The sequence below is a fragment of the Engystomops pustulosus genome, chromosome 8 (assembly GCF_040894005.1).
Source record: "Engystomops pustulosus chromosome 8, aEngPut4.maternal, whole genome shotgun sequence".
In the NCBI taxonomy this organism is placed as follows: Eukaryota; Metazoa; Chordata; class Amphibia; order Anura; family Leptodactylidae; genus Engystomops; species Engystomops pustulosus.
In genome coordinates this window covers 6,323,582-6,339,044 of record NC_092418.1, presented here as the reverse complement: position 1 = coordinate 6,339,044, position 15,463 = coordinate 6,323,582, and the positions used below count along the sequence as shown (strand labels likewise).

The 15,463-nt window shown below is 49.3% G+C and overlaps 1 protein-coding gene across 1 annotated transcript in view; it reads right to left on the bottom strand.

Moving 5' to 3' along the window:
• LOC140076298 (guanylate-binding protein 1-like) overlaps positions 1-12,983 on the bottom strand; it is a 31,538-nt gene extending 18,555 nt beyond the window's left edge. Inside the window, exons 1-4 of the mRNA XM_072122867.1 lie at positions 12,936-12,983; positions 5,353-5,543; positions 4,215-4,342; positions 3,127-3,236 (exon numbers count right to left, since the gene is read on the bottom strand). Of these exons, the coding sequence (XP_071978968.1) occupies positions 3,127-3,236; positions 4,215-4,342; positions 5,353-5,530 (416 nt within the window). The 5' untranslated portion in view covers positions 5,531-5,543; positions 12,936-12,983. The remainder of the gene's footprint in view (positions 1-3,126; positions 3,237-4,214; positions 4,343-5,352; positions 5,544-12,935) is intronic.
• Positions 12,984-15,463: the final 2,480 nt, after the last annotated feature.

Sequence of the window (15,463 nt, the reverse complement as noted above, 5' to 3'; positions counted from 1 at the left end):
GACACCTGTATTTTCGGCTACGCTGATCAAGAATGTGTATTAACCTCTAGGCGCACCAGGACGTTATAGTACGTCCCCGGGGCTAGATGCTTAGCGCACGGGGATGTTCTATAACGTCCTGCTTCTGGCACCGGCTCACGAACGGAGCCGGTACCAGAAGCAGCGGCTGTCAGCTGTCTAGTACAGCTGACAGCCTGCGCTAACACCCGCGATCGGAGCCGGCTCCGATCGCGGGTGTTAACCCCTTACACGCCGCGGTCAAGCATGACCGCGGCGTGTAAGGGTGTTTGCGCTGTGGATCGGATCCCCCGTGCCGCTTACTGGGGGATCCGATCCACTTCTGGGCAGCTCCGAGGACTGGCATGTGCCCTGGAGCTGCCCGGTCTCCATGGCAGCCAGACCCCTTCCGGGTCTGACTGTAAACTGTCTGAGCATGTGCAAGCTTGCTCAGACAGTTTACACTGCTCTACAATAAAATAGTATTGTAGAGCAGTGTATTGAACTTGAACCAGTGATCACAGAATCAGAGCATCACTGGTTCAAGTTCAAGTATGTATAATTAAAAAAAAGTCAAAAACACTAAAGTTAATACATTAGAATAAATAAAAAATAAATGCATTAAAATATAAGCCCCTAAAATGTAATTTTCCTATAAAAACACTTAATAAAGTATAAAAACCACAAAAACACAAAACCCCCCCGCATATTTGGTATTGCCGTGTCCGTAGCAATCTGTATAATAAAACAGAATCGTTACTGGACCCGCACGGTACACGCCGTAGAAAAAAAACGCAAAAACGTTCCGAAAAAAGATCATTTTTAATTAATACCCTATAAAAAAAATGCTCTAAAAAGTAATTTAAAAAATGTTATGCACCACTAAAAAGAACAACTCTTCTCACAAAAAATAAGCCCCTAACCAGATTTGTCAGCCGAAAAATAAAAAAGTTATGCATATGAAAAGATGGTGATGCTAAAATGAATAAGATTTTCTCCAAATTGGTTTTTATTCAGTACAATTGAATAAAATACACAAAACCCCCACATATTTGGTATCCCTGCGTCCGTAACAATCTGCATAATAAAACAGAATCGTTATTAGATCCGCAAAGTGAACCCCGTAAAAAACAAAACAAAAAAAAGCTCCAGAAAAAAGATCATTTTCAATTAATACCCTATAAAAATGCTCTAAAAAGGGATTTAAAAATGTTATGCACTCTAAAATAAGACCACTAAAAAGAACAATCCTTCTCGCAAAAAATAAGCCCTTAAACAGATTTGTGAGGCGAAAAATAAAAAAGTTATGCATATGAAAGACGGTGATGCTAAAATTAACAACATTTTTGCCAAATTACTTTTTATTCAGTAAAAATGGGAAAAAAATAAAAAATCTATATAAATGAAGTATTTTCATAATCGTGGCGACCCATAGAATAAAAATAATATACTATTTTTATGGTATGGTAAACAGCCAAAAAAAACCCCATAAAAATCTTCCTGAAAAGTGATGATTTTCATTTCCTCCACCAACAAAGAGTTAATTAAATCTCACCAATTAGCTGTAGATGCCCCAAAATTACGTACCAGAAAAGTGCATCTCATGTGGCAAAAGAAATAAGCCCCTATAGGTCCACATTAAAAAAAAGAAAAAAATTATAGCCTGTACAATGTGACATAGCAAATCTGCTGTGGATGGTGTCTCCTTCCCTTCTATGCCCGGCCGTGCGCCCATACAGCAGATAACCACCACATATGGGGGATCGGCTCTGGATGGCTCCTCCCATTCTATGCTCCTCCTTCCCTTCTATGCCCGGCCGTGCGCCCATACAGCAGATAACCACCACATATGGGGGATCGGCTCTGGATGGCTCCTCCCATTCTATGCTCCTCCTTCCCTTCTATGCCCGGCCGTGCGCCCATACAGCAGTTACCACCACATATGGGGGATCGGCTCTGGATGGCTCCTCCCATTCTATGCCCCTCCTTCCCTTCTATGCCCGGCCGTGCGCCCATACAGCAGTCACCACCACATATGGGGGATCGGCTCTGGATGGCTCCTCCCATTCTATGCTCCTCCTTCCTTTCTATGCCCGGCCATGCGCCCGTACAGCAGTCACCACCACATGTAGAGTATCCGTGTACTCGGGAGAGATTGGGTAACAAACTTTGTGGAGCCTTTATTCATTTAATCCATTGTAAATGTTTAATTTTCCACCCAAAATGAGTGTATTGTGAAAAAATATTACAATTTGCAGACCGCACCTCCATTTAGTTTTAACCCCTATAAAACACCTAAAGGGTTAATAAACTTCTTAAAAGTGGTTTTTCATACGTTGAGGGGTGTAGTTTCCACAATGGGGTCATTTATGAGTCTCGCTATTATTTAGGCCTCTCAGTGTCAGTTAGAAGTTGAGCAGGTCCCTATAAATACGGGTTCTGGTGATTTTACAAAAAATGTGAAAAATGGCCCCAAATTCTGAGCCTCATAACATTCTAGTAAAATATGTGGAATCTTAAAAAACCTTCCAACATAAAGCAGACATTTGGGAAATGTAAGTTATGAATTTATTTGGGAGCTATCACTATCTGCATCAAAAGTAGAGAATTTAGAACGTTGAAAATAAAGAATTTTTCCAAATTTTTGCCAAATTTTGTTTTTTTTCATAACTAAACGCAAAAGATTTCATCCAAATTTTTAAACTAATTTGAAGTACAATGTGTCACGAGAAAACAATCTCAAAATCCCCGGATATCTCATAACGTTCCCACGCTATAACCACTTATAGAGACACAGGGCAGATCTGAAAAATGGGGCCGCGTCCTTTAGGCCAAAAGAGGCCGAGTCCTGTAGGGGTTAAAGGCTCAGGAAATATTGGAACAGGATAAACAAATGCCGACAGACCGTTGTCTTATGTGGCCGAGCAGGGTCACCTTTACCCCAGTCAGTAGTATGGACCGAAGTAGGGACTCTACATCTCCTAGAGGTCTATCAAGAAGAACCCAAGCATTCGAGCAAGAAAATCCGGGGAACTGAAGCGTCTGATGGAAACACGGTGGGAATGTGACCCTGAACCTTCATTTCTAGAAGCATTTAGATACAATGTAACTCTCGTTTGTGAAGGATACTTCAACTTCTCGATGGCATCTTGGTCGATTGTCCCCTTGCTGTTATACACCAGGGCGCTGCTCAGGAGGACGGCGAGGCAGAAGATCCACAAGTCGTTTTTCTTGTCCCCCTGTGAAATGAAAAGTGAATGTGATGATTGATATGAGGTGTTCTGCTGCCCTCAACCCTCTTCAGGTCACCCAATATCTCCCAATTAGTCTAATGGACATTAAGGGGGTCTCCCAGGCTGGGCCTATGGAGATTTTGGATACTGATGTGAATAGGAGCTGCAGTAGCTGACACTGTCACTATACAGAAGATGGGGCATCTGCTTCCCGTTAGGTCCTATGTAAAGCTTCTGGACCATCTGATCAGTGAAGGATCCAGGTGTCAAAGCCCCCGACCTTCTCATTTTCATGACCTATCCTATCATTACAATCCCTGAAAACTCATCTACTGCATCATTTCCCTTCAAGGTCACTTTTTTCCAAGAACTGTTTCCCTTTGACTTTGGATTTTCCCACCTCAGGTTAAAAACTTCGGGCAATTTTCCAGTAATAACCAACGTTACAAAAGATCTTAGTTAATCAGACACCAGATGGATGTGGATGGCCAAGACTGATAACAGCAGTCAATGGGGGGTCATTTACTAAGGGCCCGATTCGCGTTTTCCCGACGTGTTACCCGAATATTTCCAATTTGCGCCGATTTCCCCTGAATTGCCCCGGGGTTTTGGCGCACGCAATCGGATTTTGGCGCATCGGCGCAGGCATGCATGTGACGGAAATCGGGGGGCGGGGCCGAACGAAAACCCGACGGATTGGGAAAAACCGCCGCATTTAAAAAAACAAAAGTGTCGCGGAGCTTGCACTTACCTTCACTAGGAATTGGCCGGTGTAATCCAGTGCGTTCCGATGATCTTCAGCGCAGCAGCGCCACCTGGTGGACGTCGGAGGAACTACCTTAGTGAATCCCGGCCAGACCCGAATCCAGCGCAGAGAACGCGCTGCTGGATCGCGAACGGACCGGGTAAGTAAATCTGCCCCAATATATCTGAGCCCTACCAATCTGATGGACCTTTCATGGAAGCCTCGTGTATCTGACCTACCTTCTCCACATCTCCCAGACCTTCAGTGTCCAGAAGAACCAGGGTGTGGTTTGGCTTGGTTGGATGAGGGACGCACCACATCCAGATCCCTTTGGTCTCGGCTTGGACGTTGTAACCCAAGTTAAAACCTGCAAACATTCAATTTTTTAAAATCTTTATTAAAACTAAGGCAAAAATTTGGAAATGTTTAATTTGTTCCTTAAAAAATATTGTTGTTAACCTTTACAGAATATTATTAGGAATGAAAACTAAGGCCCCTTCTCCACTGGCGTTTTTCACGCGCGAGTTCTGCGCGTGCATTTGACGCTCAGAACTCGCATTGCACTCTGTCCCATTGTATTCAATGGGTCTTTCTCCATTAGCGTTGTTTTTGACGCGCGTGCTTGCGTTCGTTTGCACGCGCGTCAAAATCGCAGCATGCTCTATTTTTGCGTGTCACGCGCAATTTTCACGCCCCATTCAAGTCTATGGAGATGCATCAAGACCGCATTGCACTCGCAATCATTGCAAGTGCAATGCGAGTGCAATGCGTTTTAAACGTAAGGGTTGCTAGGTGACCAGAATAACATTATTTCCCCTGCTCGCGATCGAGCATTTAATTAAAAAAACACAATGAAGAACAGTGAAGAATAGAATAAAAACATTGAACACAGTGACCACAGTGACCACAGGATCATTTAAGAGAAAAACACAGTGCAGAATAGATTACAGATGTTCGGCACATCTGCTTACTTGTCGGGAGATACGCGCGGAACGGCGCGAACAAAATAGCATGTGAAGAACAATATATATATGTGTGTGAAGAACACATTGCAGATGTTTAAATACGTTTACGTTTAAAACGCATTGCACTCGCATTGCACTTGCAATGATTGCGAGTGCAATGCGTTCTTGATGCATCTCCATAGACTTGAATGGGGCGTGAAAATTGCGCGTGACTCGCAAAAATAGAGCATGCTGCGATTTTGACGCGCGTGCAAACGAACGCAAGCACGCGCGTCAAAAACAACGCTAATGGAGAAAGACCCATTGAATACAATGGGACAGAGTGCAATGCGAGTTCTGAGCGTCAAATGCACGCGCAGAACTCGCGCGTGAAAAACGCCAGTGGAGAAGGGGCCTAACTCAGCAACTTCACCTTTCTTTGCTCCGGCCAGCTTGTTCATCAGGTAGGACTTTCCTGTCCGATACAAGCCGACTATTGACACGACCACCACCGGCTGGCTGATTCCCGACAGGATGCTGATGGCTTTGGGATTCACAGCGAGTTTTCCTTCCTTGGTGTTCTCAATAAGACATATAGGACAATCCATCATGGCTTCTAGTAACCTGAAGGGATGATTAAAACAAAGAGTACAAGGAAACCTGTCAGCAGGAGTAACCATACAGACTACTGCCAATGTTATGTATTGTCCCTGGAGAGATGTGTAATCAGACCTCACACTGCTGTGCTCTGTACTCTCTGCAGCCAGTGTTATGTATTGTCCCTGGAGAGATGTGTAATCAGACCTCATGCTGCTGTGCTCTGTGCTCTCTGCAGCCAGTGTTATGTATTATCCCTGGAGAGATGTGTAATCAGACCTCACACTGCTGTGCTCTGTGCTCTCTGCAGCCAGTGTTATGTATTGTCCCTGGAGAGATGTGTAATCAGACCTCATGCTGCTGTGCTCTGTGCTCTCTGCAGCCAGTGTTATGTATTGTCCCTGGAGAGATGTGTAATCAGACCTCACACTGCTGTGCTCTGTGCTCTCTGCAGCCAGTGTTATGTATTGTCCCTGGAGAGATGTGTAATCAGACCTCACACTGCTGTGCACTGTGCTCTCTGCAGCCAGTGTTATGTATTGTCCCTGTAGAGATGTGTAATCAGACCTCACACTGCTGTGCTCTGTGCTCTCTGCTGCCAGTGTTATGTATTGTCCCTGGAGAGATGTGTAATCAGACCTCACACTGCTGTGCTCTGTGCTCTCTGCAGCCAGTGTTATGTATTGTCCCTGGAGAGATGTGTAATCAGACCTCACACTGCTGTGCCCTGTGCTCTCTGCAGCCAGTGTTATGTACTGTCCCTGGAGAGATGTGTAATCAGACCTCACACTGCTGTGCTCTGTGCAGCCAGTGTTATGTATTGTCCCTGGAGAGATGTGTAATCAGACCTCGCACTGCTGTGCTCTGTGCTCTCTGCAGCCAATGTTATGTATTGTCCCTGGAGAGATGTGTAATCAGACCTCACACTGCTGTGCTCTGTGCAGCCAGTGTTATGTATTGTCCCTGGAGAGATGTGTAATCAGACCTCACACTGCTGTGCTCTGTGCTCTCTGCAGCCAGTGTTATGTATTGTCCAAGGAGAGATGTGTAATCAGACCTCACACTGCTGTGCTCTGTGCTCTCTGCAGCCAGTGTTATGTATTGTCCCTGGAGAGATGTGTAATCAGACCTCACACTGCTGTGCTCTGTGCTCTCTGCAGCCAGTGTTATGTATTGTCCCTGGAGAGATGTGTAATCAGACCTCACACTGCTGTGCTCTGTGCTCTCTGCTGCCAGTGTTATGTATTGTCCCTGGAGAGATGTGTAATCAGACCTCACACTGCTGTGCTCTGTGCTCTCTGCAGCCAGTGTTATGTATTGTCCCTGGAGAGATGTGTAATCAGACCTCACACTGCTGTGCTCTGTGCTCTCTGCAGCCAGTGTTATGTATTGTCCCTGGAGAGATGTGTAATCAGACCTCACACTGCTGTGCTCTGTGCTCTCTGCAGCCAGTGTTATGTATTGTCCCTGGAGAGATGTGTAATCAGACCTCACACTGCTGTGCTCTGTGCTCTCTGCAGCCAGTGTTATGTATTGTCCCTGGAGAGATGTGTAATCAGACCTCACACTGCTGTGCTCTGTGCTCTCTGCAGCCAGTGTTATGTACTGTCTCTGGAGAGATGTGTAATCAGACCTCACACTGCTGTGCTCTGTGCACTCTGCAGCCAGTGCTATATATTGTCCCTGGAGAGATGTGTAATCAGACCTCACACTGCTGTGCTCTGTGCTCTCTGCAGCCAGTGTTATGTATTGTCCCTGGAGAGATGTGTAATCAGACCTCACACTGCTGTGCTCTGTGCTCTCTGCAGCCAGTGTTATGTATTGTCCCTGGAGAGATGTGTAATCAGACCTCACACTGCTGTGCTCTGTGCTCTCTGCAGCCAGTGTTATGTATTATCCCTGGAGAGATGTGTAATCAGACCTCATACTGCTGTGCTCTGTGCTCTCTGCAGCCAGTGTTATGTATTGTCCCTGGAGAGATGTGTAATCAGACCTCACACTGCTGTGCTCTGTGCTCTCTGCAGCCAGTGTTATGTATTGTCCCTGGAGAGATGTGTAATGATACCTCACACTGCTGTGCTCTGTGCTCTCTGCAGCCAGTGTTATGTATTATCCCTGGAGAGATCTGTAATCAGACCTCACACTGCTGTGTTCTGTGCTCTCTGCAGCAAGTGTTATGTATTGTCCCTGGAGAGATGTGTAATCATACCTCACACTGCTGTGCTCTGTGCTCTCTGCAGCCAGTGTTATGTATTGTCCCTGGAGAGATGTGCAATCAGACCTCACACTGCTGTGCCCTGTGCTCTCTGCAGCCAGTGTTATGTATTGTCCCTGGAGAGATGTGTAATCAGATCTCACACTGCTGTGCTCTGTGCTCTCTGCAGCCAGTGTTATGTATTGTCCCTGGAGAGATGTGTAATCAGACCTCACACTGCTGTGCTCTGTGCTCTCTGCAGCCAGTGTTATGTGTTGTCCCTGGAGAGATGTGTAATCAGACCTCACACTGCTGTGCTCTGTGCTCTCTGCAGCCAGTGTTATGTATTATCCCTGGAGAGATGTGTAATCAGACCTCACACTGCTGTACTCTCTGCAGCCAGTGTTATGTATTGTCCCTGGAAAGATCTGTAATCAGACCTCACACTGCTGTGCTCTGTGCTCTCTGCAGCCAGTGTTATGTATTGTCCCTGGAGAGATCTGTAATCATCCCTCACACTGCTGTGCTCTGTGCTCCCTGCAGCCAGTTATGTATTGTCCCTGGAGAGATGTGTAATCATACCTCACACTGCTGTGCTCTGTGCTCTCTGCAGCCAGTGTTATGTATTGTCCCTGGAGAGATCTGTAATCAGACCTCACACTGCTGTGCTCTGTGCTCTCTGTAGCCAGTGTTATGTATTGTCCCTGGAGAGATCTGTAATCATCCCTCACACTGCTGTGCTCTGTGCTCCCTGCAGCCAGTTATGTATTGTCCCTGGAGAGATGTGTAATCATACCTCACACTGCTGTGCTCTGTGCTCTCTGCAGCCAGTGTTATGTATTGTCCCTGGAGAGATGTGTAATCAGACCTCACACTGCTGTGCTCTGTGCTCTCTGCAGCCAGTGTTATGTATTGTCCCTGGAGAGATGTGTAATCATACCTCACACTGCTGTGCTCTGTGCTTTCTGCAGCCAGTGTTATGTATTGTCCCTGGAGAGATGTGTAATCATACCTCACACTGCAGTGCTCTGTGCTTTCTGCAGCCAGTGTTATGTATTGTCCCTGGAGAGATGTGTAATCAGACCTCACACTGCTGTGCTCTGTGCTCTCTGCAGCCAGTGTTATGTATTGTCCCTGGAGAGATGTGTAATCAGACCTGATACTGCTGTGCTCTGTGCTCTCTGCAGCCAGTGTTATGTAGTGTCCCTGGAGAGATGTGTAATCAGACCTCACACTGCTGTGCTCTGTGCTCTCTGCAGCCAGTGTTATGTATTGTCCCTGGAGAGATCTGTAATTAGGCCTCACACTGCTGTGCCCTGTGCTCTCTGCAGCCAGTGTTATGTATTGTCCCTGGAGAGATGTGTAATCAGACCTCACACTGCTGTGCTCTGTGCTCTCTGCAGCCAGTGTTATGTATTGTCTCTGCAGAGATGTGTAATCAGACCTTACACTGCTGTGCTCTGTGCTCTCTGCAGCCAGTGTTATGTATTGTCCTAGGAGAGATGTGTAATCAGACCTCACACTGCTGTGCTCTGTGCTCTCTGCAGCCAGTGTTATGTATTTTCCCTGGAGAGATGTGTAATCAGACCTCACACTGCTGTGCTCTGTGCTCTCTGCAGCCAGTGTTATGTATTGTCCCTGGAGAGATGTGTAATCAGACCTCACACTGCTGTGCTCTGTGCTCTGTGCAGCCAGTGTTATGTATTGTCCCTGGAGAGATGTGTAATCAGACCTCACACTGCTGTGCTCTGTGCTCTGTGCAGCCAGTGTTATGTATTGTCCCTGGAGAGATGTGTAATCAGACCTCACACTGCTGTGCTCTGTGCTCCCTGCAGCCAGTGTTATGTATTGTCCCTGGAGAGATGTGTAATCATACCTCACACTGCTGTGCTCTGTGCGCTCTGCAGCCAGTGTTATGTACTGTCCCTGGAGAGATGTGTAATCAGACCTCACACTGCTGTGCTCTGTGCTCTCTGCTGCCAGTGTTATGTATTGTCCCTGGATAGATGTGTAATCAGACCTCACACTGCTGTGCTCTGTGCTCTCTGCAGCCAGTGTTATGTATTGTCCCTGGAGAGATGTGTAATCAGACCTCACACTGCTGTGCTCTGTGCTCTGTGCAGCCAGTGTTATGTATTGTCCCTGGAGAGATGTGTAATCAGACCTCACACTGCTGTGCTCTGTGCTCTCTGCAGCCAGTGTTATGTACTGTCTCTGGAGACATGTGTAATCAGACCTCACACTGCTGTGCTCTGTGCTCTCTGCAGCCAGTGTTATGTATTGTTCCTGGAGAGATGTGTAATCAGACCTCACACTGCTGTGCTCTCTGCAGCCAGTGTTATGTATTGTCCCTGGAGAGATGTGTAATCAGACCTCACACTGCTGTGCTCTGTGCTCTCTGCAGCCAGTGTTATGTATTGTCCCTGGAGAGATGTGTAATTAGGCCTCACACTGCTGTGCCCTGTGCTCTCTGCAGCCAGTGTTATGTATTGTCCCTGGAGAGATGTGTAATCAGACCTCACACTGCTGTGCTCTGTGCTCTGTGCAGCCAGTGTTATGTATTGTCCCTGGAGAGATGTGTAATCAGACCTCACACTGCTGTGCCCTGTGCTCTCTGCAGCCAGTGTTATGTATTGTCCCTGGAGAGATGTGTAATTAGACCTCACACTGCTGTGCTCTGTGCTCTCTGCAGCCAGTGTTATGTATTGTCCCCGGAGAGATGTGTAATTAGGCCTCACACTGCTGTGCCCTGTGCTCTCTGCAGCCAGTGTTATGTATTGTCCCTGGAGAGATGTGTAATCAGAACTCACACTGCTGTGCGCTGTGCTCTCTGCAGCCAGTGTTATGTATTGTCCCTGGAGAGATGTGTAATTAGGCCTCACACTGCTGTGCCCTGTGCTCTCTGCAGCCAGTGTTATGTATTGTCCCTGGAGAGATGTGTAATCAGACCTCACACTGCTGTGCTCTGTGCTCTCTGCAGCCAGTGTTATGTATTGTCCCTGGAGAGATGTGTAATCAGACCTCACACTGCTGTGCTCTGTGCTCTCTGCAGCCAGTGTTATGTATTGTCCCTGGAGAGATGTGTAATCAGACCTCACACTGCTGTGCTCTGTGCTCTCTGCAGCCAGTGCTATGTATTGTCCCTGGAGAGATGTGTAATCACACCTCACACTGCTGTGCTCTGTGCTCTCTGCAGCCAGTGTTATGCATTGTCCCTGGAGAGATGTGTAATTAGACCTCACACTGCTGTGCTCTGTGCTCTCTGCAGCCAGTGTTATGTATTGTCCCTGGAGAGATGTGTAATCAGACCTCACACTGCTGTGCTCTGTGCTCTCTGCAGCCAGTGTTATGTATTGTCCAAGGAGAGATGTGTAATCAGACCTCACACTGCTGTGCTCTGTGCTCTCTGCAGCCAGTGTTATGTATTGTCCAAGGAGAGATGTGTCCTCAGACCGTTGTATATGTTGTTAGTAGCAGCAGAAAATTGAAATATGGATTTATATTCCAGGATTGTAGCTTCTCCAAGTGCACTAGGGGCGTGTCCTCACACTGCTGTGTCCTGTTCTCTCTGCATTAAACAGCTCTATAGCCCAATGTCTCTGCTTTGTATTCAACCTGAAGTCTGGTCACTGAGAGCTTTTACTGAGAACAGCAGTGTGAGGACATCACCTTTCATGGAGACATAGGATCAAAGGTCACAGTGGCTAGAAATGAAGAGGAGGGGTCTGTGAAGTTAGGGGGAGGTCTCTACTGGGTTAGTTCGGAGGTCAGGATGTCGCATGTGTAATGTCCCTGCCGACGCAGTGTCCATCACCAAGATTGCTCCCATTAGATGTGTCCCATAGAGCCTGATCACCTCCGTGCGCCATCTACTGTCTATACCTGGTATTGCAGCCGCTCAACTTCTGCCTGGGCAGGAAATGTGATTAATGTGACCAATAGAAGGTCATGTTTATGAATCCTTATTACTTCTGTTACAAAGGTCCTGGTTGGATAATCCCTGGACTGACCACTCCCAAGGGAAGGTTATGAAACCTTTCTGTGGCTGGAAAGTTCTGGGTCTTTAGATCTTTCTTCCTAAGATGGAGTAAGAAGCCGATGTGTCTGAGACCTGCTGTAGGACCTTCACGAGCCTACCTAAGCCTGGTAGGACCTCCGCAGCCTGAGACTCCCTATATACCAGGCTGATAGATCCAACCAGCGCCCTGGGCCGTGGATCTGTTACTGTGGCCTGTAGTTCACCGGGTTCTGGAATGAAGGATTTTTGGGTTTCTGGTGGACCTCCCTTGTCTCCACGTGATACCTGCCCTAAACCTGCATAACAAGGGTCCTGTCCACCATCTACCAGGGAATCAAGCTGCCCCCAACCCAAAAAGGTCCGGCCCCGGTGGGGGGTGCAGCTTGTGTTCAGGATATTTGGCTCTTTTCAGGGGCATCAGGACATCACAGGGGGAGGAGAGGGGTGCATTCATTTTTAGGTCTAATCATTAACGGCTCTGAGGCCGGTTCGAACCTGTTTTTGGGCCGCTTTTATGCAGTTCGTTAAAAAAAAAATACGTTTTTTCAGTTTTTTCCGTTTTTTCCCAATTAGGATAATTATGGTAATTGGGAAGAACAGACAAAAAACGGAAAAAAAAGAAGCTATTTTTTTTAAAAAAACGCATGCGTTTTTTAACGGACTACTTAAAAACGGCCCAAAAATGGGTTCAAAACGCCCCAAACGTGTCCCGCCGGCCTGAGCTTGGCATGGGAAGAGTTAAGGGCGCGGTCACACGGTACGTTTTGTTTGCGTTTTCATTGCGTTTTGAAACACATTACGACAGTTGCGGAGAGGTGATTTGCCTAATGACATTACTGTTAACATTTGCGTTAACAATGTGCTTATGTGTACATTTTGTTAACATGCGTTAATCTTCACGTTCACACTGTGCTTTGTAAACTTATATGTTAACAGTAATGTAATTACTAATCCCCTCATCTCAGCTGTTGTAATGCGTTTCACCGTGTGACCGTGCCCCTAATGAACTCTGATCCCTGTGTGTCAGGGCGCGGCTGAAGTGAAAGAAACAAGAGACCTGTCACAGATGGACTACTACTCCCAGCAACCCACAGCCACCAGTGAAGCAGAGCTACAGCCAGAAGACAAACTCAGCTCTGCTACATCATCCACCACAGCAGACAAGGACACAGGACATGAGACAACAGATAACACAAGTGGTGATTACCGGAGACCCTGCAGCGGACAGAAGGTGAGAACCGAGCGCAGCGTCAGGAGAAGAGAAAGCGAAAGCAAGAAACAGTCTCCGAGAAGAAGAAACCACAGAGAGATCCGGAGATTATAGTCATATAAACACCAGAGATAATCAGCTCAACAGCGGAGACAACACACCTTATTCTTAGTAAGAACGAAACTGAAAGATGAGAAAACTGCAAACACAGAGACAGAGACCTCCGGAGACCCTGAGGGCGCGGTCATAAAGCAACGCTAGCGGAACGTGTGAACGCGCCCTGAGGTTAGGTCCATCCTGTAGGGGGCAGGCGGCTCTGTGCCTCCAGGGACCCTGTGTTTAGGTCCATCCTGTAGGGGGCAGGCGGCTCTGTGCCTCCAGGGACCCTGTGTTTAGGTCCATCCTGTAGCGGGCAGGCGGCTCTGTGCCTCCATAGACCCTGAGGTGAAGTCTATCCTGTAGGGGGCAGGCGGCTCTGTGCCCCCAGAGACCCTGAGGATAGGTCCATCCTGTAGGGGCAGGTGGCTCTGTGCCTCCAGAGACCCAGAGGTGAGGTCCATCCTGTAGGGGGCAGGAGGCTCTATGCCTCCAGAGACCCTGAGGTGAGGTCCATCCTGTAGGGGGCAGGCGGCTCTGTGCCTCCAGAGACCCAGAGGTGAGGTCCATCCTGTAGGGGGCAGGCGGCTCTGTGCCTCCAGAGACCCTGAGGTGAGGTCCATCCTGTAGGGGGCAGGCGGCTCTGTGCCTCCAGAGACCCAGAGGTGAGGTCCATCCTGTAGGGGGCAGGAGGCTCTATGCCTCCAGAGACCCTGAGGTTAGGTCCATCCTGTAGGGGGCAGGCGGCTCTGTGCCTCCAGAGACCCTAAGGGGGCAGGCGGCTCTGTGCCTCCATAGACCCTGAGGTGAGGTCCATCCTGTAGGGGGCAGGCGGCTCTGTGCCTCCATAGACCCTGAGGTGAGGTCCATCCTGTAGGGGCAGGCGGCTCTGTGCCTCCATAGACCCTGAGGTGAGGTCCATCCTGTAGGGGGCAGGCGGCTCTGTGCCTCCATAGACCCTGAGGTGAGGTCCATCCTGTAGGGGGCAGGCGGCTCTGTGCTTCCATAGACGCTGAGGTTAGGTCCATCCTGTAGGGGGCAGACGGCTCTGTGCCTCCATAGACCCTGTGGTTAGGTCCATCCTGTAGGGGGCAGGCGGCTCTGTGCCTCCATAGACCCTGTGGTTAGGTCCATCCTGTAGGGGGCAGGCGGCTCTGTGCCTCCATAGACCCTGAGGTGAGGTCCATCCTGTAGGGGCAGGCGGCTCTGTGCCACCAAGGACCCTGAGGTGAGGTCCATCCTGTAGGGGCACGTGGCTCTGTGCCCCCAGAGACCCTGAGGTTAGGTCCATCCTGGAAGGGGCAGGCGGCTCTGTGCCTCCAGAGACCCTGAGGTGAGGACCATCCTGTAGGGGGCAGGCGGCTCTGTCCCTCCAGAGATCCTGAGGTGAGGTCCATCCTGTAGGGGGCAGGAGGCTCTGTGCCTCCAGAGACCCCTGAGGTGAGGTCCATCCTGTAGGGGGCAGGCGGCTCTGTGACTCCATAGACCCTGAGGTGAGGTCCATCCTGTAGGGGCAGGCGGCTCTGTGCCACCAAGGACCCTGAGGTGAGGTCCATCCTGTAGTGGTAGGCGGCTCTGTGCCTCCATAGACCCTGAGGGTAGGTCCATCCTGTAGGGGGCAGGTGGCTCTGTGCCCCCAGAGACCCTGAGGTTAGGTCCATCCTGTAAGGGGCAGGCGGCTCTGTAACTCCAGACCCTGAGTTGAGGTCCATCCTGTAGCGGGCAGGCGGCTCTGTGCCTCCAGAGACCCTGAGGTGAGGTCCATCCTGTTGGGGGCAGGCGGCTCTGTGCCTCCAGAGACCCTGAGGTGAGGTCCATCCTGTAGGGGGCAGGCGGCTCTGTGCCTCCAGAGCCCCTGAGGCGAGGTCCATCCTGTAGGGGCAGGTGGCTCTGTGCCTCCAGAGACCCTGAGGTGAGGTCCATCGTGTAGGGGGCAGGCGTCTCTGTGCCTCCAGAGATCCTGAGGTGAGGTCCATCCTGTAGGGGGCAGGCGGCTCTGTGCCTTCGGGGACCCTGAGGTGAGGTCCATCCTGTAGTGGCAGGCGGCTCTGTGCCTCCAGAGACCCTGAGGATAGGTCCATCCTGTAGGGGGCAGGAGGCTCTGTGCCTCCAGAGACCCTGAGTTTAGGTTCATCCTGTAGGGGGCAGGCAGCTCTGTGCCCCCAGAGACCCTGAGGTGAGGTCCATCCTGTAGGGGCAGGTGGCTCTGTGCCTCCAGAGACCCTGAGGTTATGTCCATCCTGTAGGGGGCAGGCAGCTCTGTGACTCCAGAGACCCTGAGGTTAGGTCCATCCTGTAGGGGGCAGGCGGCTCTGTGCCTCCAGAGACCCTGAGGTTAGGTCCATCCTGTAGGGGCAGGCGGCTCTGTGCCTCCAGGGACCCTGAGGTGAGGTCCATCCTGTAGGGGGCAGGTGGTTCTGTGCCTCCAG